This window comes from Chelmon rostratus, chromosome 4 (assembly GCF_017976325.1).
Source record: "Chelmon rostratus isolate fCheRos1 chromosome 4, fCheRos1.pri, whole genome shotgun sequence".
Classification (NCBI taxonomy): Eukaryota; Metazoa; Chordata; class Actinopteri; order Chaetodontiformes; family Chaetodontidae; genus Chelmon; species Chelmon rostratus.
In genome coordinates, this window is record NC_055661.1 from 20,548,957 (window position 1) to 20,573,088 (window position 24,132).

At 40.8% G+C, this 24,132-nt stretch overlaps 1 protein-coding gene across 1 annotated transcript in view; it reads left to right on the top strand.

The window, feature by feature from the left end:
- The first annotated feature begins 787 nt into the window (after nt 1-787).
- slc44a5b (solute carrier family 44 member 5b) overlaps nt 788-24,132 on the top strand; it is a 34,519-nt gene continuing 11,174 nt past the window's right edge. The window contains exons 1-8 of the mRNA XM_041934639.1: nt 788-914; nt 13,997-14,045; nt 18,269-18,342; nt 20,505-20,589; nt 20,889-20,973; nt 21,107-21,220; nt 22,164-22,224; nt 22,324-22,447. Of these exons, the coding sequence (XP_041790573.1) occupies nt 878-914; nt 13,997-14,045; nt 18,269-18,342; nt 20,505-20,589; nt 20,889-20,973; nt 21,107-21,220; nt 22,164-22,224; nt 22,324-22,447 (629 nt within the window). The 5' untranslated portion in view covers nt 788-877. The remainder of the gene's footprint in view (nt 915-13,996; nt 14,046-18,268; nt 18,343-20,504; nt 20,590-20,888; nt 20,974-21,106; nt 21,221-22,163; nt 22,225-22,323; nt 22,448-24,132) is intronic.

A 24,132-nucleotide genomic window follows, 5' to 3' on the forward strand; every position in this document is an offset into this window, starting at 1 on the left:
TGCTGTTGAAATTACATCCTTGACTGCACCCTTCTGGGTGAGAGAAGTTGCAACTTTATGATTAGTATCAGTTTTTGAGCTTTGGTGACCTTTTGTGATTCCAGCATAGCTCCACACAGCTTCAAACTAACAGATTTCCTGTGGCTTTAATATTAATACATAATGACTTCACTTGCACTTGAGGCTTATGCCTATGGCAGATAGGCATAAGCCTAGATAGGCATAAGATACAGATATGAAACCCTCAGGCAGCATAAAAAGAGAAAAAGAGGTATTAATGCCTTTGCTCAAGTTGAGGAGGGGGTTACAGAGAGAAAAAAAACATTTGCAATGTCACAGAAAACCCAGCTGAGGTCGGTGTTTCTCCACCGGACGCCACAGTGTGGCCAGAGCTGCCTCCTAAAAATAATACCTGCAACATTGGCTGTATTATTAATCAACCCCAAAACTGGACATCCCCACTCGCCACTGTCAGCCACAGACAGTGCACTAATCGCTCTGTTCCGTAGCATCGCTGATATAAATCCTACACATGCTCATGTCTGCTGACAAACTGCACAAAAACGACGTGGGTTTGTGCTTTGACTCGCATCCTAACAAAGGGGGACAGGACACAGGGCAGCAGCCGCTGCAGCTCCGCGGTGCACGGCGTCCCCTTTAAGGCCGTTTTGGAATAATTAATGACGTCGCGCTGTAAACACGACTGACGCTCAGCTGCGTGGCCGAAGCATCCTCCAAGAGCCCAAGACCTCTCCAGGTTCCCGTGTTTGTTTCTCGACGGGACCTTCGAACGGCACTAAAATAATTGCGGTTCACCTCGACTCTCATATGCGGTCTCCAAAGCCAAGACGACGGTGCTGCATCTGTCCTAAGTGCCATGGCTAGAAAGACGGACATACCCTCCTCGTACTATGGTGAGTCGGTTCGTCTTTGTTGTAAACGCCAAGATATTTTTCCTCTGTACTGTGTAACGTTATGACAGCGGGATATATCGGTATCTTCTTTAGCGCGAATCATTTTTGACTCCTTGCAGTGATTTACGGGGACGATAGCTAGCTTACATTGTCAGTTGCTAACTATTTAGAGGCAATTTAACGGTTGACATGAAATACGCAGTAACGGTAGGATAACGTTTTAAACGTTTTTTTTACGTAGGTATATGTAACGTTAGCCTAACGTCTCTCATCGTGTGTTTCTTCAGTCTACCTCTTGAATTATACATATTCACGGCGTGACCCGGTTATGTCCAATGATATGACAAAAAAATATTGTTTACCTGGTGTAAAAGTCGTCACAACAGGAGCCTGTTCTCGACAATAAGTCCTATCACTTTCCTGCTTCACTTGGCGTCACTTCGTCTTTGTTGTAACGTTACACGCAGAGATATTTTCCCTCATTTGCTAGCTTAACTACTGTGTAACGCTATGACAACAGAATTTAACATTGGCACTAACGTTACCTCCGTTAGAGCTGCAGTTGACGACCATAATCGATTAATTAACAGATCAATCCTTTGGTCTGAATATTGGGAGGGAAAAAATGCCCGTCACTATTTCCCAAAGCCTGAAATTATGGCATCACATTGCTTTGTTTTGTTCCAGTCCAAAACCCGAATACATGCAGTGCAAGACAAAGAAAAGCAGAAAGCTAACGTTAATCCTCATAATTGAAAAACTGTCTTTAGCTAGAGAATATCATATACATGTATAAATATCCGCATTTGCCTGAACGATTTCAACGATTAATTGACTATCAAAGTAGTTGCAGGAACCTTAATTAGCTGAACGTCCATTGTCAGTTGGCTATTTAAAGGCTGACATCTAATACGCAGTAGCTGCCACAGATTTTTCTGTAAACGAGTGTTTACATGAGTATCATGGTACCTTTTGTTCACCCTACACTGGCTGAAAAATTCGCCTCAGTTGACTGCTAATTGTTTGCCTTGTGTTGTTTATATGTGTATAATCAAAAGTGCTCACGTTAGGAGACCGTGAACCACAATAAGTCTTATCTCCACTTTCCTCCTCTTCTCGCCCACATGGAGGATAATTACAACACAGTAACAACTGCAGTCCAGGTAGTGCAGTTAGTGAGGAGCAGTTTTGATAACAAAGGATTTATTGTCTCCAAGTGGCGTTTTCACTGCTCCCGGCGTAAGGATATGTCTAATCCGTGAGCAGATTTTCTGTCCATTAGCCTGCAGTAGTAATCATGTTGTTTATCACAGCAATGTAATCCTTTATCATCACCAGATGCCACACAGTGTCCTTCCTCCGAAACAAAGAGTCATTCGCACTGCTGATTTTTACCACGCTGGTCGCTTTTCTAGGTTTGATGCCAGTGTTAATAGTAATCCAGCTAAAATATATTTGTCCTATGTGTAGTAATCTTACATTTAATCATTGAAAAATGAGTATTTATTGCTTCTTTCATGGTATTCTTGTGTCAGTCCACAGCTACTCTCAGCCTACTGCTCTACAAGACTATCATGGCAAACTAACCCGCCATTAAAACCCAGGCTGATTTGATCCATCACACTGTTAGGGCAAGTAATGGTTGCTTTCAGTGAAACATCTGATTAACAAAAACATAAACAAAAACAGAAAATAAATTTAATTTCAGATTTTAAATGTTGTTATTTTATGGCTGTTTTGCAGAACCTTGTAACCAAAGTTTAACATTCTCATGTGGCGATTGTCAGTGGCAGCAAAGTCTTATATGTCGTGATCGGTTACAAAAGCATCATATCATCCCTGTCTGTTCAGGACGTAAGTGATTCCAACCAAGATCAGGGAGGCTTGATCCTTACATACAGTTGCTGTACGGTTTTAGAGTGGCACGGGCATTTTCAAGTCTGCTCCTGCCGGCTCTTGATGGGAAAAGCCGCTGTGTCTTCCTGTTATTTCCCTACATGCTGACCCCATGTGCCCCACAGACCTCATGACTGCAGCACTCTGCCAATCACGACTGCAGCCTGACAGCTGTAGCTGATTCTTGCTTGTCTCCACAGGCATGCAGCTCACCATCGGAGCCTTCAAACCCTTTCACTTCCTTTTCAAAAGTTCAAGCTGGTACTTTACGGTGGAACATAAACCGTACGCTAGAGGTTGTGTGCTAAGTGTTGTAAGTAAACATCTCAGTGCGGGTTTGGAATAAAACACAAAGAAGAGCCTGCGTATCGTTATTATTATATACATTCATTAGATACAGCGAATGTGCACATTACTGAGGCTAATATATACATACACTTACATGGTCTTGTATTGCATTAACTCAAGTGCTTCTCTCCAGAGAATTGCAAGGAACATCGTGAGACAGTTTAATTAAGGAACATAATTTTGCCCTAACAGCATCCAACGACCTAGCTCGTGTAGCATGGGATGGAGTTATGGTGTCTCCCTGTGTTTAGGTCAGCTGTTTCATATTATTGGCTCCTTGGTGCGTTCGTTTCATCAGCTAGCTTGGCAAAGAGCTATTGAGAGTATTTTGGACTCACAACTGAGCAGAGAATGACAAGACAAATTTTATATCAGCATATTCTTCCCCCGCAACTAATGTTTCACACTCTGCATTTGTTTGAATGCGACTAAATGTGGAGTTCATTGTAAAGAAAATCACATTTTCTGTTGCTGGTAACTTACCCAGCTTTTCTGGCTTTCTATATGGGTTTATTTCTCTCATTCCAAAAGATAAAGTGGATGATTCTGTCCAGTACATTGTTTCCAAATCAGCAAGTGGGAGAGTTTTCACTCTTTCCACGAACATAAATTGCACATGCCCTCATATAAAGCAGCAAAAACACTTGAGGAAGCATAAGTGAGCCTTGTTTTAGCCACTGGTCGAACTGCCTGCTGTCCCATCATTCACATTCTGCAGTTCTCCACTTGCTCTACATCCCAGATTCAAGTGTACTCTTGTGGCTAGTATATTATATAACGTTTCTAGCTATGTAGCAAGTGTTCAGGGGGCTTATACTGTACTGCTGAAATGTTCAGTCAGTCAGAAAAGTAGAAAAATAGCTCATAATCATTCTGTGACAGGTTTGTAAGTAACAATTTAGATATGAGTTCCATTCACCACAGAAAGTGTTGAGTCGGGCACACTGTTAATTAACAAATTTCTCGCATGGGCAGCTTCCCTAAACGCTGCATTTTCATACTGAGTCAATGCAGAGTCTTGACAGAAAGCTGAGAGCCTTTGGTTTAGAAGCAAACATTCACAGTCTCTTCCTGTGAAATTGCAGTCAGAGAAGGGTTGTGGCTCAAATGGCCCATTTCGCGCCCAAGACTAAGTGCTGTTATGGGCTTTTTAAGTGTCACTGTCCTCTACAAATACTCATCTCAAATGAAGACTGATACTCACTCCATAGTGCTCGTACACATTTTATTAGTCTTTATGGCATTTCTGCTCATTATTTGTAACAAGGTTGTGTTCTTTTGCTACTAATTTTATGTGTCTTTTCTCAAGAGATAGCTGTGTCAGTGCCTGAAAGTTTGAAGTATATTATTCACACTAATGATAGGGTGAGTCAGTAAATAATTTCAGAGACTCACTTCTGTACAGTGGCAAGCACTGGATGGTTATTTGTTCAAGTCTGTGAAAATGGGACATTTAGTTGTGAAGAGGCTGTCTAGGCAACAGCAAGGGGACTTTAAATTTCCAATTTGCAGTACAAATATAGTCAGTGTTGGTTTGTGACTAGAAGGCTAAGTGACATTGACAGTGATTTATGAAAAACAACCCAAAGATGCGCTGGAAAATGAGTGAGAGTTTGGCTTCGTTAATGCTAGACACGTAGGTTTTGAGTCTCAGGTGCACAGTCAGACTTGAAGTGACTTTTGATAGGTCTAATGTGCTAAACGATGCAGCTAGCTTTATCGAAACAAATGAATCATTATCCTAAGAACAAAAGAAACACGGTGTTCTGGTGTTGTAAACATGCTTTTATTTATGCACAGGTGAGGCCCTTGCATTGCATCTTGCAGGTTTGCTAAGATATGTCAGGGTTTTAGTGAAGTTGACACTGATCCGAGTTTGATGTGGGCAGACGACTGTATGGTTTCTCCAACAGGGAATCCTCTTAATCTCTGCCTTTCAGCAAAGTGATATTAATATTGACCAAAGCAACACGTTGGCCTTAGGGTGTGGAAACTAATTATTCTCTTACCTAAAGGAGAATATCACTTGGTTTGAGAAATCTGATGGTACAACTAGGCCACAGAGTCATTAAATCACATGAGTACATTAATATTTCTTGCGACTTCTTGTCACCAAAGAATCAAGATTCAAAATCTGTGATGTCGTAGTCCGTGACACACACAGTACATACCAGTACATTGGTATGAGATTTCAAACACAGCCATAGTTTTGCCTTATTCTGCCTTGCTTTTTTCAGGATGCCAACACTGTTTTACTGTATTAGTGTAATATTACTATTTTTTAACAATACTTGACCACGAGGAAGCTGCTAAGGAAATAGTGGAATTAGTTGTGGAAGTTTCAAGTCTGCATACTGAATATGAGACCTAAGGAAGTTATGAAGTGAAGGCGTGCACGTAAGAGTGTTTCTTTGCCTTAGTACCAATATTGCATATTTGGATATCAAGATGTGGCCTGTCCTCTTATGTTTAAGTCTTTACAAAACCAGGCCAAAGCTGGTTGAGCCTGTCACTGTACAGTAGCAGTAGCAAGTCTCGTTTCACAGGAACACTGACATGCCTGGAGGCTCCCACAGAAGTAACCAAGGTCACAAAGCCCCAGCCGCAACACTGCTACTTCTCTGCTCCGAGCAGCAGGCTAGCTGTCAGCGTCTGACACTCTCAGATGCTAACTCCCCTCCTGGGGGTCGAATCCCAACCCGGATCCCACTATTTTCGGCATTTGAGGGGATGTCAGCTAGCAATGTGTCTTTGCTTCCTTCTGAAAATATGTACAGGGAACACTGTACATATGCACTGTTCATGCACTGATAGGAGTTAACCCAGTGGGCTACCAAACCAGATATGCCTAGATATGCCAAGTACTCAGTCCTCAACCATCTGCTAATAGTTGAGAGGATCCCAAGGGATTCTGCTGAAAAAAACCTAAACCAGAGATCTGGATGTTGTTGTCTTGTCTCAGTAAGGAGACAAGCACTTTAAAGGTTGTACTGTTCTCCAGAGAGGGAAAATAAGCGCAAGGCAGGAAAGATTTTTTTGGATACTGAAGGGCAATAGAAGAAAGGCAGAGGAAAAGAGAGATATGGTGCTACATGGAGAGTGTTTGCGTGTATTATCTCTACACATTTTAATATTATGAAAAGGGGAGCCATCTGGAGCTTTTTAACTGCTTTGATTATTTCAGAGATGGACTCCAAATCTTTTTCTTTTCTTTTCTGGGGAGTGTGGGAGACTTGTGTGATCATGATGCTGTTCGCAATTGCGAATGTGTGTATGTTTTTCATGTGTGTGTGTGTCTGTGCGTGTGTGTGTGAGGGTTAGTGGGATGTGAGAGTGTTGCCTGACTCAAGTGAAACCTTGCCAGTAATTTTCTGTCCCCCCACCCCCATGTCCCTCTCAATTCGTCTCAATTTGTGTGTGTATGTTTTTCCAATTCAACTGTGAAACCTTGCCCTACAGTCAACCCCATGACCTCCTCCCAGTCTCTTATCCTATCACAGCGTCACTGGCCCCTTTATGTTTATGGCAGTGATCGACCCAAGCAGCTCTGTTGCAGACTAATGTTGCAGGAGAAACCTGAGCACTGCTAATTTTTAAAATACAAACTAGAGGAAAACACAAAGTCCCAAAGCCATGTTACTGATGTTACTTTCCTCTATGGATCGGCAGAAGCCAGTGCTTTCATCAAATATGAATGAACATACAGCATAGCATTCAGACTTACAGACTGTGCCTGCTCTGCTGAGCACCGCCATTATGCTGAATTTTTTACATTTCCGTTTTCTCTTTTTTGTTTATTTGTAGCTGGATCCAAGCCCAACATAGCTCTTACAGAAATGAAATCTCACAACACGTCACTCTCTCCAGGTCTTGGAAATGTTTATGAATCAGCAGAGTGAGAACAACAACAACAACAACAACAAAAAAAAAAAGTCCTTTTCAAATGCCCACTCTGACCCAACCCATGTAGAGCACCTGCGGTGTTCGAGCTGTTTGCCTGACCACGGTATGAAAGAGGCCTGTGTTGGACAGTGGAGCCTGTGTACTGGATGTGTTTACGGAGACAAGCTGAGAAACTCAGGGAAGTTGGGCTGTGGAAACTGGATAGAGAAAGTAAAGAAAGTTTAACCGAAAGTTTTACTCTGGAGGGAGTGATGACAGAACTGGACTGTAGGATTAATTTTCCCACCCATTTTATATTTGACTGATGCATGTTTTATGGACTTAAATTATTTGACTTTTTCTAAATTTTTCCATTTTCCTATATGTGCTATAAGCTGTTGTATGTAAGGGATAATGGCCCTTACATATATTGGACTTTGCAGAGGCAACCGTCCGATGCGCTGGCCTCCACGCCGCCCATTAATTCCTGATACTGCACACCTCGAAAGGCATTATCCCGCTTATACCACGGTCACCTGACAAAGAAAAAAATTAGGACTGTCAATTTGCACATTGCAATCCAAGTGTAAAGTTTTTGAGGGTTTGATTAATGCCTTAATTAAACAATCATTGCCATCCCCTAAGGTTCAAAACATGGTTCACTACTCCAGTAAACAAGACAAATCTTATATAACTTATAACTTGCCAACAGGAGATATTTCCAGTCTGTTCAGCTGTGAACCAGAAAGATAACCTTATGCTAGAAAGATTGAAAGTCGGTAAGACTACATACGGTTGACAAACAGTAAATATAATTTGACAGTATGTTTAACAACAGGACTAGCTATCCAGCCAGTATCTGGTATCTGGTACTTTTACCGCTTTCCTGTAACGTTTAAGTGTGGCTTTAAACACGGCATTGCTGGTCTTAATTCTGGTGTCCGCCGTGACATTGAATCCAGTTAAATGATAATTAATGCCGGCCCTCACACTCCTGGCAACGCTGTTCTGCCCACCCTTGTCTTGGTGGACTGGACAGCAGTAAAACTTCTGCAGACTCTCATTGAAAGCATCGGTGGTGTAGGTTTCAAAGTTAAGTCTATTAGTTTTATTCTCAGTGTATGAACTTCCCATTTTGTTGTTGTTTTTTTAACTCCTTGTACCAGTTCTCCTTTTTCTTCTCAGTTTCTCTTTCTTCAGCTGCACCCCTTCATAAGTTGTCATATTTTCCAAATAGGTTAGAATAGATGTCAATATATAGATATGTATAGAATATCTATAGAAATATAGATATAGGTATAGGTTTAGATGTACTGTTTATATTAATGGTCCACCAATATGGGTTTTCAATCAAAGCACAGAGCAGCCAATGGCTGATGCATATTGCAGATATCATGTTGTTTTTTTTGTGTCTGATTTGAAAATAATAACAAATGAGACACAATTGCTGAAGTTAACTCAACATTTATTTAACGCTATTTGCTCAAGTAGATTTGTATTGTCAGTGGTTCACCAACTTAAAATAAAAAAATGTATCAACTAAATAAATGTTGATGCGTAAGTCAAAAAAATGTAAAAAAAATAAAATAAATAATAATAATAATATTAACCTAAAGAATGAAACATTACCTTTTAGTGCACCTCACAACAGCATTCTTTGTTTCTTAGAGGCAATTAAAATTTACATAAGTAATTTTTAAAAAAATGTTAGTGCACACAATAGCACCAAAAAACAAAGAGCAGCAGCTCTTTGTTTTTTGTTCCAGTGAACATTTATTTAACACAAATGTATGATTCACTCAAGACACAGAAAAATATTTAAGAATTTAAAAAATGTCCATTGTCTCTGATGTGTCTGCAGGCATTTTATGTTTAATCGGCTTTGTGAGCACAGGCATCACACCATGCTGATTATCTCAAAGTGCCAGGTATTGGCCTGATTAATCGATTAACTGCCCGATTAATTGATCCATCACAAATATATATATTTATATGTGTGCGTGCGTGTGTGTTTGTGTGTGTCTGTAAATGCGCACATAATCCTTTAGCGGTCTAACCTTGTGATAAAGTGAGCCACAGGAGATAAGTGTGCAATTTAGTCTCCTCCCAAATTGTGAAATAGAAGTCGATGAACTGCTTCTGTGACTTTGCCCCAAAGCTTTATCACCCCAGGCCGAGTTGTTACGTCTGGCTCTCTTCCAGCAGGCCCTATGAAGTTGATTCTCAGCAGTCAATCTCAGAACATTTTTCAGAATCCATCTGACAGGAGGTACAGACTTCAAATTGAGGCATTGTAAGAGTGCCTTTCAATCTTTTCAGAGATTTTATTAAACCTCTATTGGTGAAGGGAATTTGAACACAGTTTTTTATGTGTGCCACAGACATAATGTGATATTTGGTCCTCAGCACTGTAAATTGATCCATAAATCTTGTTGCTATGGCAGACTAGCTACAAATGGAAATGGGATTGAGGAGCGAAGATTACTGCCAAAGCCTTTGTCTGATCCTGATGTGTAATTCCTCACCCCGTCCAGCCTCATTGCCTTAGAGCCTTTGATTACCACCATGAGTGTTGCGTTAGGCATAAATCTTTCAGTCACAGCAGGACACAGTGGCATTACCCAACACTATGTCAATAGAGGAGACAAGCAGTTAGTGGAGCTAACAGTGACTCTAGCTGTCCCAGTGTAGCATGCCTGCCAGGCTTTTTCCAAATGTTGTTGACTACAGACCCTCATTCAGCCTGACTACAGCAGCAGCACACATCCAGTCCACCAGCCTCATCTCCTGCACTGGCAGACTGCAGTGCAGTCTAAACAGCCGTCATCTAATGCAGAGTCTGCTGGTGTCCAGGCATCACTGATGATTTTCACCACTCTCTTTAACCCTTCATTGAAATCTGTTTTGTGGGACAGAGGAAAGTACAACAGCCTGGTGGACGTAGTCAAGCTGATGTAGTGAGTAGGAACAGCAGCTAAAGCTAAATTAATCCTATCCGAATAAGCACATGCTCTGTCACCTGGATGTTGGGGATTGTAATCCTGGAGAATATTTTAGATGTCTGTTCGTTATATTATAAAATGTTTTTGCTGTTGCAGTGTACACTTGCACATTCACACGTTCCCTCTGTCATAGTGTCTTGACAGTTTTGTATTCTGGGTTTTGATCAACATAGTGACTGCCCTCATTTTTCATCAGCTGGCGGGGGAGCTTGCTGCCTGCTGGTCCTCTTGGTGGACTTACTGGCTGGCTCAGCAGCTCCAAACTGTAGGATGATCAAGCAACCACTGACGTTTCTGGAAAAAAAAAAAAAAACTGCTCCCTGACACTCACTGCACCACAATCTGTCCTCTCATGACTGGCTCTCCTTGATCTCAGTGTGATTCAGCCCGCACTCACCATATGGACTAACCTGTGTTTATCACAATTGCTCTTGCACTGTGGAGACCTGCATGCGTTTTGAATATTTGCACAACCGAGGAAGATCAATGAAAGGTTGTTTTTAAATCCATAGAAATGCAGCTTGCATTGGATCCCGTCTAGAAGCTAGTGATGTATCTTGCTCACCCCCAGTAGCTCTACCTCTAATTAGCTCTGAAGTGAGTTAATGTGATGCAGCCTGCTGGTCAAGTGGATGTAGCAACAGCCACTGAGATATGAAAGCAGCTGGAGGCAACTTGAGGTGCTTGACAGGGATAGTTCACTCTCTCAGTACATTGTGCACAGCTGTTACCTTCAAAGGCCCAAATTAAAAACTGGTATGGAGCTTTAAGTCGAGATGCTCAACCCTAGTTCTTGGCATTTGACTCACTTCAGGAGTACTGTGATAGTTGGTCATTTAGCAGCATGGTTCATACTCCCAAACTGTATGAAATTGTTAAGTAAATCACCTTATTAGTCATGAATATTTCAGTCTGGATCACGATACAGCATTTTGTGTATGATACATAATGTGTGCATATGTGTATGAGCTCTGTATAAATCACTTACTTGAAATACAGAGTAGCATCCTCTAATATTTAATGCAAGTGCTCTGCAAATTCTGCAGTGAGCACCTGGTCTGGTGACATTGTGTCCTTGGCTGAGGAATTCACACACTTAACCCAGAACATCTCCCATTTTTAGACCTGAAACACCACTCAAGTGAGAGACTTTCAGTGACAGCCAAACAGATGGTAGTAAAATGGGGGTTTTAACAGCAAGGACAAAAGAAAAAGGGACATGGAGCCTCTCAAATATCTTTATCCATATTTGCAGCTCACACTGCTTTGACGCCAAAGAACTGAAATGGTTAAAATCCCACCTTCACTGCACAGGATTGTCCTCATGGTTCAGTAGTTGTCCATAACCTCCTGTAGTCACGGGACCAGCTCATGTTTTAAACTAAACCATAACGTTTGACACATGCAGTTCTCCCTCTGCCACTCTCCAATATACATTGTAAGAATGAACAAAAATAAATGTGACAATGCCAACTCACTTAGATTCAAGTACATTTCTGGTCCGGTGCATTTTTTTACTGCTGACTGTGCTGTTAATGGACACCTGGATTGTTGGTGAGCGAATACTGTTGCATCGTCATATTTTCTGATGTTATATATATATGTTGACCTAGAGATTTGCCATCTCTATCCCTCTGTCACTGCTGTTGCAGAGGAATCCCAGTGGGGAAAGGCAGCATGAATATATAAGCTTTCACACGTGTGCAACATCCTGACTTTTTGATTTCATATCTTTATGCAGAAACATTGACTTTGGAAACCTTATTTGCTACAGCGTGATGAAATTCCAACGTGGCCAGATAATTGTCAATTGTTGTAACTCAGTTACTCATTAAGAGATGTAAAGCTAGCCGTTTGTGAGGACCAGCTACCGGGCTTTACTGTGCTGAATCAGTTTGTAACTAGCTAGAGAGGGGAGGGGTTTTTTTTTTGCATATATGTTTTTTATTACAGGGTTTATCGATTTTACTCCATTGCTGATAAAATTTTTTGTTAGACTATATGGTTGACCAATTTCAACCTGTTTTTTCCACATACAGTGATCTGCCATTGCTCTACCTCTACACACAATTGCTATTCACAGTGTTATCCCGATTGTAATGGCCCACACTACAGGCTGGGTGACACAGTGAATATTTACAATATGTGCGACAATATGCTCGGTCCTCAATGTTAGTATTGCACTGATTTATGCATCTCCATTTTTGCACTGTGTTTGGCCATTTTGACTTTTTGTCAAATAAACCATCATGTTCACTTTAGCCATGAAAACAGATTGTCAACTACATGATGTGACTTGTGTTGACACTGCTGGTTTTGCGTGTGAGACAATTAGGGGCGTTTAATTTCATTCCATCCTTGCAAAAGTGTGTTAACTAATTATTTAACTTTTGACTTAGACATTTAGCGGCAGTATTGATAATTATAATAATAACTTTTCCTTTTCCAGTCTAGCCAGTTGAGAGCATGTGCACCTGACTTTTTGTTGGCTCTCCACACACACATATAGGGTAAAGTAATTGAATCATATGGCCCTTTTCTGATAATAAAGACTCATTTCGGGGGTTTGTTATGCTGAAAAAATCGTATTCACCATCTTATAGATGCTAAACACAGAACTGCATTTGTCACTGATGTCTTCAGATCAGCTTCTCTCCAGAGATCAAAAATGCAGTTGTTCCAGAATAAACTACACTGCCCATGTTCATTGTAATGACTCATTAGATCTCCTAGTGCAAAAGTTTGGCTTTTTAATAGTTTTTGGATGATTGTGGAGCTCTGTGGGATAGAGGCATAAGCTAAATCAGGCACAAAAAATACTTGCTGGTTAAATTCAGGACGTTCATATTTAGTTTTATAGTACATTCAGGACAGACCCACCAGATTTGCATGTACGTAGTACAGTTTACTAATTCCTCACACTTTAAGAAGCAAGGCTGGCTTGTACGTCTCTCGACAGGATCGGTCTAGGGAATGGGCAGATGGGAGATAGGCCCACTCATGCTGCCCCTAAGTCTGCCCCAGCTGCTTAGAGATGTTATGCTCCATGTGTGATGATTAATAGGTCCACAAGAACACGTCATACTTTGTTTCAACTGGGGTAGAGCCTACTTGGGCACCAGTGAAGCAGCCAGTGATGTATGCAAATGCATGTGGTCCCTCATTCCCTCATACCTACAAGCGCAGGCAGTCAGAGTTAGCCCCTCAGTTAATGACTGATGGTGCTTGCAGCCATGGTTCAGTATGTGCTCTGCTGGGTCAAATGGGAAATCCTCACTGTGACCCAGATAAGCTGTTTGTTTAAGAGATGTTCAAATGATTAATTATATTTCTGTGTTAGCTAAATTGTTTTTGCTTTTGCTGCTTTAGCTTAGTATGATCATCCCTCTTCATCCCAGCCGTGCTACTATAGGAGACCTGCACTGTGAAATGGCCTAGTTTGTGCAAGCCAGTTGAATAGCACACCAGGTTAACTTGTGACACATTATTACCGGAGTGTATGGTGTCAGTGTTGTGAAATATTGCTCATAACCGTTTAAATATGTTATTCTCTGTGTCTCATCAGTGTTTCCTTATGCTCTCATTACACTTTCCAAGAAAGTAGAAGCATCATCAAAACAATCTTTTATCTTGCTGTATTTTGTCGGTGAACCAGATATTAGTCCGTACAAATTTGTGGGCAGTGTTCTTTATCTTGGTGTGTATGTTCTGGTATTTATAAATCTGGGTGTGATACTGCATGTTAACTGTTGTTTGATTGTACATGTGTGCTGCTGTGTCAACTGTAGCATAGCAACATAGCAAATACTTCAAGACAAATTTCTCCCAAGGGAGACAATAAGGGATAATCTAATCTAGTCGAAGTTTTCTGTTATGTCGTTTATCTTCTTTATATGCTCTCTGTCAGTTAATTTTATTCTTATTCTATTTGACAATCCTCTGCTTGTCTTATAGGTGAGCCACGCAAGTTTGACCCAAACTTCAGAGGCCCTGTACATAACAGGTACTACATACACTCAACACTACCACCTTTTGCTTTATTGTTCCCTGCATCTCATAATGTAGCAGTGTATGGAGAAGCTAAAATATACTAAAGTTAAAAATGAAATAAAGATAAAAAAATAGAAAAAATAGAATTTTCCTTGCAATGTACAACTATGTCTCTGCATTACAAATATGTTTCAAACACATTCAATTACTGTATGTACATTTAGATGTAAATATCACTAGGACAACATCTGATTCTTTCATGTGGATTGATTTTGCCCATTGTGTAATCTTTTTGGCACACATGACTGTGCGGGGCACTGATAGATTGATCATTTGTCATGCTATGTTAATAAAGATCGAGGCCGAGTGCTGGCAGCTCTCTCCACTCCACCACACAGATCAATGGCCATAAGTCAAGCTGGTGGCTGGAGTGAGCCCAATGACACACACTATTAACCAGACGGATACACCCAAAACTGATGTAGTCCACACATCACCTGGGAGATAGTGAAATGTCCCCTGTTTTTCAGCCGCCAGCACACAAGCACTTCTCCTGATGAACTACAGTCTGGTATCTGCCTCTCAAGAGCTACAACTCTAGACACAGCACAGTTAGTTATAGTTTGCATTGATTTGATTTGAATTGTGTGTTCCAAAATAGTGTTTAAAAAGCAGTACGTTTATAACGCGATTGATTAAAGCAAGCTCAAACACATAAAAGCACTTTCAACCTTGTCAGACATTGATTTGTTGGATTTAATAGTTAAGGCTGTGCCATCATGTACAAATGAGGTCACACTGCAAAAATGATTGAAAGCCCCCAATGTCAAAAATTATGGTGCTTAACAGGTTTGATCCTCCACATTAAGAAATGTGGTGGTACAATCCTTGGATTGAGGATTTTCCCTCCAAACATGAATGGGTATAGGATAAAATAAAGTCTACATTTTAAGACTACCTGATTTCTTGAGTACAATAAAGAGCAGAATTTTGCAATAAAGCAAAACCCCTCAAGGGTGTCACCACAGGCTTTTCTTCATGATTTAGTCATTTTCTGAGGTAATGTAGGCTGTTATCTCTTTTATGTTCAATGTCAGTTTGGCAGGCTGCAGTGAAGGCATGTTTCAGTCCTCCTGTGTCTCTTTATCCCACCCTCTCCAGCCCATTTCACTGCTACAGCTGGGTGAAGGCACCAAGGATACTTTGATGTTTCTGTGGCTCAGAGGCTTTTCTTAATGAGAACTGGGAGAGAACCGACTCTGTGGTCGTCTTGTTTTCATGCAAGCTCAATGCCTAAATGAAGTAACCCTATCTGTGGTTATTGAGCAGTCCTCTAAAGACCAGACAATAGTGGACGCAGCGTAGTGTTAATTCCAACTGGCTCCAGCTATAAACAATATATTACATGGATATAATTTGTGTTAAAAATAGACATAGATGAGCCACAACTCCACAATAGTATTGTAACATAATAATGCCTTTTATAGTGTGCTGTCCAGTGTGGTTTTATGAATGTGGACTCACAAACAAATCAGGTGCCCTCTGCCGTCACAGCGCATGTCACAACTTACCTAAAGGAGCTTTGTATTTGTCAGAAACGCTGCTCTCTTGAATCAGTGTCCCTATTTGCTCTCTTGACCGTGACAAATATCCCTTTTGTGGCCTTCCAAATATACCTTCCTGTTAAATGTCTGTAACAAAGCAGGGACAGGCTGGCATATTCACACCACAATGGCACCCATGCTATTCTGTGGCACTGCTGCCATCTGTGTCACCTTGGCTCCTGCGGAATATCAGCCTTGCAAATATAACACTGACACAAAAGTTTCTTATTGCACTGACAGAGCTTCCACTACTGATTTTTTTTTTCTTTCAAAGCAGCACCGCCTGCCAGTACAGTAGACAAGCAGGGCGCAGCTTTGGTCCCTGTGAAAGTATGTGTAAGTGACATCTGAGGAGATCTGAAGTTTGGGAGCAGGGCCAGGCTGGGTCCGAATAGATTTGCTGTTTGGCTATATTTTGGATCTGACTTGCAGTCCATGTGGCCTGCTTTCCTGAGATAAGAGAACAAAGCAGAATTGTTTTCACTGTCCTCACTCTGTCAGCTTCCCTTCAACACTCAACCTGCTTCAAAGGTGACTTTTTACTTTATGTGCACTGTGGTGCTATGTTTGCACTTTGTCTTAATAATGCAGTGTTGTTCATAAAAGGGAGTTGGGATACAAGACACATCTACAGTAACAGTCGCATTACGTTGGAGGAGAGGCAAGGTCGGCTCTAGACTCCCACCCCTCACATCCTCCCCACCTTTAATCACCTGCGATGCGTGGCTTAGTGATAGCTAACTTATCTACCAGCTAAAGGATGTGGAGGGATTCAAAGACAAGGAATGCAACCATCGCCATGGCAACCCAGACAGCTCTTCCCTTTGTTCTTTGGTGAATGAAATGAAATGGTACTCCCTTGTCTCCCTTTGTTAATAATATGCGCAATATCAGCAACAGCTTTGCAGGTAGTGCGACAGGTTGTCTTTATGCTCCTCATATTCTCTGTCAGTGTAAAAAAGCTGCTGTCTTCACCATTCAGAGCTGTGCCCACTTCAGCTGCGATTGTTTCCCTATTATCTCCAGAAAATAATTGCTATGCTTTCTGAAAAATGGTTTACAACTTGGTGTGTGTCACAAGTCCCTTAGCCTTATTTCTCATGGCAGTCAGCTACTCTTTTAGTGTTTTGTCATCCAGTGCCATCTATTGGATGTCAGTCATCGACTGATGTTGAGGCGTTTGCCTGAAAATACAGAGCAGATGCTCTGTGAGTCAGTTATTATCAGCTCCACATGTGCTGTTATAAGCGGAGTTATCACATTTTGAATTTGCAGGTATCTGCAGTCTTAATGTAATTTGAATAAGCGTGGTGATAATGGAGTCATCTTATTCTGAAATGAGAAACAAGGAGTATCAGCAGGCCCGCTGGGTCAGAAAACATCCCCAGTCCTATATGTTGGTACGTTCATCAAACCAATCTATCCGAGCAGGCTGTTAACATAGGTTGCAGGCTTTACTGCAGTTATTAATGCAGCATCATAAAAAATAACTCTTAATTGCAACTGCAGTTGTAAGCATAAGTTACACAGCTGACCATAAATCTAAGATGCTACATTGAGCATACAGTTCAAATAGTTGCACTTGTTTCTTGTTTGCATCTTAGTATAAATTCTTTAGTGTCTATTTAAGCTATTCTACCCCTCTTTGTATTGGTTGGCTGATATCCATATTATGCTCTGTGGGCACCAGTGCTGTTGTCTCTCTTGACTGCTAGCTCATCATGAAAAGGTATTTGGAGGCTTAAGAGCAGCGTGCATTTGTGGTGCCTGTATAGAACCATGTAACCATGCTGCATACAAAACAAGGACAATCCACTGTTCAAATAACTATACAGAGGACACACTGACACATCCCTGAGCTCGGGCCTCCTTTTGACATTGACCTAGCTCCTGTGGATGAAAGAGGAGAAGGGTTGAAAGCTGGAGGAGATGAGGGTCTCAAGTCAATTTGTGTAGTGTATGGTGTTAGGGGCAGGCTACATATGTCCCTTGTATGGCACTACTGAGCACAGTGGATTGAACTTGGCTTCATTCAAGGCCGGGCTCAGTCAGTACTCATAGTCTGGATAGTTTTGAAAGAGGGCTAAGAAAGTGCTGGACTGACAGCTTCTCTCGGGTTGGAAAGGAGGAAAAGAAAGCTTGTTATGGGAGACAGAAATTGACATGGTGAAGAAAGACTCAGAGAGAGAGAGAGACTCTGCTTTAAACCAGCAGACGTAGGCTACTGCAAAAAGAGAGGCAATCTTCAAATAGCTGCCTCTGTGCCTGTGGGACAGTTAACTCTAGGGGGGATTCAGGGTCTCATTAGAAAGTCAGTAGAGCTCCACTACAGTTTCTCTGAAAACACAGTACACAGATGACACCTTGTCAGGCCGGGTAGCAAGCACTGCACCTAGATGAAGAGCTCAGACTCACTTACTATACAGTAGCTATGTCATTATTACCAGCAACAAAATGGTTAAACAAACAAAATGCACTTTTTTTCTCAAGATGAGACAAATTCCCAGTTCCCCTAGAGACGTCTTGCTCAACGACCAACCATTCATAAATAACCTAAATGTACTCCTGTAATCTTGGTTTTCCCAAGTGACACATCTCTTATTTGTTCTTACACATCTTTTTTTTATCACAGGAGCTGTACAGATGTGGTTTGCTGTGTTATTTTCATCATCGTCATCCTCGGCTACATCGCTCTGGGCACCGTTGGTGAGTTTGACAAATTGCTTCTGATTACATCACACACAAGTTCCATAATGACACACAACCGCACACACAAATCCACACATGCAGAACAGTGGTGATATGTTCTGGTCTGGTTGTGGTCTGGAAGTGTGAATTGCTCACTCCTCCTGTTCTGCAGTACCGTACAGGTTGTACAAAGCAAAATCTTAAGCTGGTGGAATGAGTAATAATTTACCATGAACAAAACAGATCTGCTCGTCTCCACATGAGGCATTTTTATACAGCCGTGCTGGCAACAGCCATGGCAGAAGTTATCTGTATTTAAATTAGCTGTATGTCTGTCCCATTGTTGTGAACACAATATCTAAGGAACACCTTAAGGGAATTTCTTCAAATATGGCACAAATGTGCGTGGTCAAAGGACAGAGGTCAAGGTCACTGTGACCTCACAAAACACTTTTTTGGCCATAGCTCAAGATTTCATATAATCTAATTTGTAATTCTTACAAAATTTTACACAAATATCTAATAAGCATATTTGAAGCATAGTAGTTCACCAGTTGGGGTTCAGCAGATTGTTGTTCCACCACGTGACGAAGCCCTCCCTTTTTGCCCAAAAATAATGGATATAAATCTGAATATAAATAATCCTAATATTAAAAAATGCCTTTTATTGCATTCCATCAAAGTCTTCACTCCATGTATTATATAAGTCTGGACAGACATGGATGAACTTGGCAGAGGCATAAAACTGCAACATGCTAATTCTAGTTTTGTTGTTGTTTCAGTTATTCATAATTTCATGGTGGGTTATTCAACAAAATGTCTGATTGTTAAAAATGTGGGGGAGTTGAGAAATGCAGCTCCCCCAGAGAATGGGCTATTCTCTTAATGAGTGGGAGTTTCACCACAACACGCAACTCGTATGGCTCACTCTGGCTAAGCTGATCATGTCAGCAGAGCTGTTTTGATGTCCCTGTTGAGTTTTTGACTGGATGACCAGTGATTCCCTGTGGCTCTCATTTCATTCAAATTTTCTTGAAGCTATTTAGTTCACTCGAGTGTGACAGAGAGTCCACTTGAGGCCATGCAGTCTTGTGAATCTCCCCATCAGCTCTCCTTTTATTCTGTCTTGCTCTTTACACTTTTCTCTTTCTCCGCTCTTGCAACTTTTCCCTTTTAATTTTTCCTCTTTGCCTTTAGTCCCTTCTCTCATTTATTTCTGCTCTGCCTCTTTTCTTTAATTATTTCCCATACAAATGCACATCCTGTTTTATCCTGCCCACCTGACCGCACATTTCTTTTCTCCCTCTTTCACAAGTATGATATACATCACAAATTTGGGGAAATGAAGTCCCAGTGCTGTAACCAAAGTGCCGTCCCTTGCCAGCTCATTGTTAGTGGAGTCACGTCTCAATCTGGGCATGGGGCATGGGAAGGACTTACTGTTTCCCAATAATTTAAAAGGAGCAGGAGCCATAACAATGGATGTGACTTGAAATAGACACAGACATGTCTGCAATCAGCTGAAGAACTTGATGTTCTTTCGGCATAATTTTTTCAGTTTCATCATCCTTGTTGTGTCAAAGACTTGAAGACTGCCTTTGTTGTGTTGGCTCACGTTCAGCGCAGCCCATCATTGACTGGCAAGGTGAAAGACCTTAACACTGTGTTGTTCAGGTTGGCCAAATAAATGAAACACAAGAATTGCTTAGTAAATTGAATTTCAGGGTTACTGCTACTCCTGTCTAGAGAAACAGAACAAAACAAATTTAACTGAATTGATTTTGTTGTTTGTCTTTTTATGTGTGTAGACGTTTCTTCTTAATTGATAAGCATACTTGCAATCCTTTAGATAAATTGCCATTGTTGTCTTCTTAATTAGTTTAATTGTTTATCTTTAGTTAGCACATGTTGAGACACACATGGCCATGGCCTGATGCACTCATAAAATTGAGGAATCCTATTGATTTAGACATGAATAACAATAAAGGTAACTGATCATTTTTTGTGTTTTACAAAAAACTAGACAAGCTCTCTGTATGTGTCAGGGAGTCAGGGAGGTGGGTAATGTGTTGACCAGTGTACCTCAGTAGGTACAACAAGTTGGGAACACTGACACTTTCCAGAGTATTTGTCTAGTAAGAATACAGTTCAAATGAAAAACTGTTGTGGTATGTTTTCAGCCTGGATCCATGGCGACCCCAGGAAGGTTGTCTATCCAACTGACAGCCACGGCCAGTTCTGTGGCCACCAGAACACCCCCAATGCGTAAGTGGAGAAATATCTGTTCTTAAATTGTTGTACACTGGAATAATTATGTTCCCCAAATTGTCCGTCAGCTTTCCATTGTTATCTGTACACTGACAAAAGGCTTTGACCACAATACATGGAGATGGTTTGCGATTAATTATGAAGGCACAGAACACTTTCTCCCGCTCTCTCCGAGTGTATGTGTATGTGCTGAAGCGCTTTCTGATAAAACACTGCACAGTAATGCACTAATTTCTCAATCTTTTGAATCTCTCTAATTGAACCCCTCTCGCTGTCCTCATCGTTTCTCTCCACAGAAACAAAGCCATATTATTCTACTTCAACATGTTGAAATGTGCCAATCCTGCAGTTTTAATTAACCTCCAGTGCCCTACAACCCAGGTAAGAGACAGAGTGATGCCCCCTCTAGCACACATTTTTACGCTGCTTTATGTTCCTCTCCAACTTTTCCTCCACGCTTGATTATGCAAGATTGATGGGCTTTCTCATTAAGAGGATGTGTTGCCTCCTGCAGCTCTGTGTCTGCAAGTGCCCTGACAGATTTGCAACTCTCCTGGATGCGTGGAATACCAAAAACTGGGAATATTACAAGCAATTCTGCAAGCCGGGCTTCGAGATTGGCAGAAAGGTGAGAGACAGTGGTTAGAGGTCCATTTTGCTTTTTTGCAAACTAGCCGAAAGTATATTTGAACCCCATGTCTTAATTAGAGTTTAGACCTGCCTCCTGCCACTTTTTGATCAAAAATGATTTTGACTAGAAACAATAAAAACATGCCTAGTATAGCTTTCCATCCTCAGACTTCACCAGTCATTATAATAAAGAGCTCATTTGATTGGGCTTTGAGAGATGGCCAGAGTGATGCACGTCACAGCCCCATTCTGTCGGCTGGCAGCAGTTCAGTGACGGTGACGTTGGCATGGCGGTGTGTAAGAACCAGAGTGAGATGGTGTGTGGGAGCACCTAACAGCTCTGTCGTACTGTTTGAACTGAATCATTGATTTCCCTTCCCATATCATCAAGTATGACAACGTTACATCAGACAGGATTCAGGCCAACTCTGTCACATCTGACTCCTTAGCGTTGTTTAGGAATAATGATATTCATAATACCAACACTATGATCACTGGAAATTAAACAGTGCGAATTCAGATCTGTCTGTGAGATTGTTATTATTCTGAAAATAAGAGCTATTCTTATTTTTTTAAAAACATACTGACATATTTTGACTGATGATAATTATTAAGAGCCCTACAGTAAACTGAATTTATGGTATTTTTCTCGAATAAATCCAAAATGTAACATATTGTTTCATAAGAACAAAATAACTTATGTAAACTGAGATTTGGCTACGTTTGGATTAAAATCATTGTTTTTCCTAACACAAATTATAACAGCAGCAAGCCACACATGGTTTTACACAAATACAGATACCAACATGACAGGAAAGATCATTTAATGAATGGAAAAAGCTCTCTAGCCTCTCTCTAATTGTGATGAATACTGTGATGAATGAGTGGTCAGTGATAAATCTCTTGTTTTCAGTTACTTGAATCATCATCTTCCCTTTCAGTCCATTGCAGAAGTCATACGAGATGAAGACTGCCCGTCTATGATCGTGCCAAGCAGACCTTGTAAGTGAATCCGAATAACTGTAAATAGTAACCCACAATAGCTCATTATTTGTTTGCCAAGCCATTATAGACAAAAAAATGTTTCAAAATGTGTTTCAGTCCTTCAGCGGTGCTTCCCTGATTTCATTACAAGAAATGGAATTTTAACCGTAGCCAATCAGACCATCTTCAAAGACGGACACAATAACGAGAGAAGTGTCAGCGACCTTAAAGATGCTGCCAAGTAAGAGCTGCTTCCCTGCTATGTTTTTGTCCTTGTTGTTCGACCAGTTCAGTTATGCAAGAAGAAAAGTCACATGCATTAGATTGAGAATTGGCATTCTTGCTGTTGTAAAAGCATGTGCATAAATAATCTACCCTTTAAAATAAAGTGTTTTAAAACTGTTATACTGTCAATAGGGCTGCCAACTCTACACCCAGAGAGTTCTGGACAGATTTTACAGGGTAGGACAAGTGGGCATGTCACTGATGTCATAGATGCCCAAGAATGTGTCCAACCACATTCAGTCATTCGCATGTTTATTGCATGAAAATACAGCTCAACCTAAAGTTCATGAGTAGAACTTCAGGGGTGCCTACAAGCTTAGAACAGCTGCTTTGTAAATCTACGCTATAAACATGTAATTAATGGGCTGAGATAGCAAACTTGAGATACGCAGTGAAATCATGTATTTAAACCAGTGAGCTGATGTTCTAAACATACATGATTCTGTGTTTGCTCAGCTTTTGTCTGCCCCAAATTACCTGGAAAATATGATGTGATTTAATGCTTTTCTCTTTGTAGCCAAGTAACCGCGATGCAGCAAGGAGTGGAAAGGTCTCGAAAATGATTTATTCCAGCTTTTTAACTTTGCCTCTACCGTACTGTAGCAAGTAGACTGTGTAGACTAACCCTCCCACTCGTGCTTTCCATCATAAATAATCTATTCCTGCGTCAAGAGTGCACAGGAATTACGAAAGATTAATATAATTTTTTGTGGCAAGTATCAACCTCAAAACATCAAGCCAAAAAAACTCACATAGCCATAAAGCCCATGCGAGTGGCTCTGCACAATGTGTGTCAAATGAAATGGAGAGTGGTGTGGTGCCCCCTGGTGGTCATTAGGTTTGCTGTTTTGACAAAGATATGTGCATAGATAAGAATGCAAGTTTGCATAACAGTGCTGGATACGATCCAAACTCTTGTGTGCGGGGAGGGTGTCAGTAACCTTCAGGGAGCTGTATTAGAGCTCTTCATTGTAAGTATGGATGAAAAAAGGTTCAGAACTGCTTTCAGTGTTCTGTTTGTCCCATAGCAATGTCAGCTCCCTCCTCTCTCTATACAGATTTTTAGTCATAGTCATAGAATAGTGTGTCTGGAAAGATATTGATGAAAGCTATAGTTACTGGCATTTTGAGGTTTAAAACACATGCAGGTGACACATATAACCAATTACAAAACCTAACTGTATTGAGTCTATATTTAAAGCACTTGCTGGGTATTGAACCTGTACTATGAACAGAAATGAATCAGCTCTTGACCTGACACATCCATATGTGCTATTCTCCTAGGTGCTCCTCTGCATCATAGTCAGTAACACATTGCGCTACCATTTACCGCCATAATAAAGAAACTACTGCTCAATAGTGCTTCTTCAGTAACACTGATGCTGTTTTGTGGCTCTTTGATATGAAACTAAAATATGTTCTTCCAGACCCTCATAACCTGATAATATCAAAAACATTTTGAAACTGTATTCATCTTTGTTTCACAGTGACAACATTAAAATAAATAAAGTGTCAAAATGTTTTTGAGAAACCTTAGTAATTAAACATTTTTTTAAAACAGTAACACAACAACATGCCAAAGCCCCTCGCTCTGTCTTTATTAAATCCCTTTTTCTGTCACCTCTTCTGTCTCCGATCTCA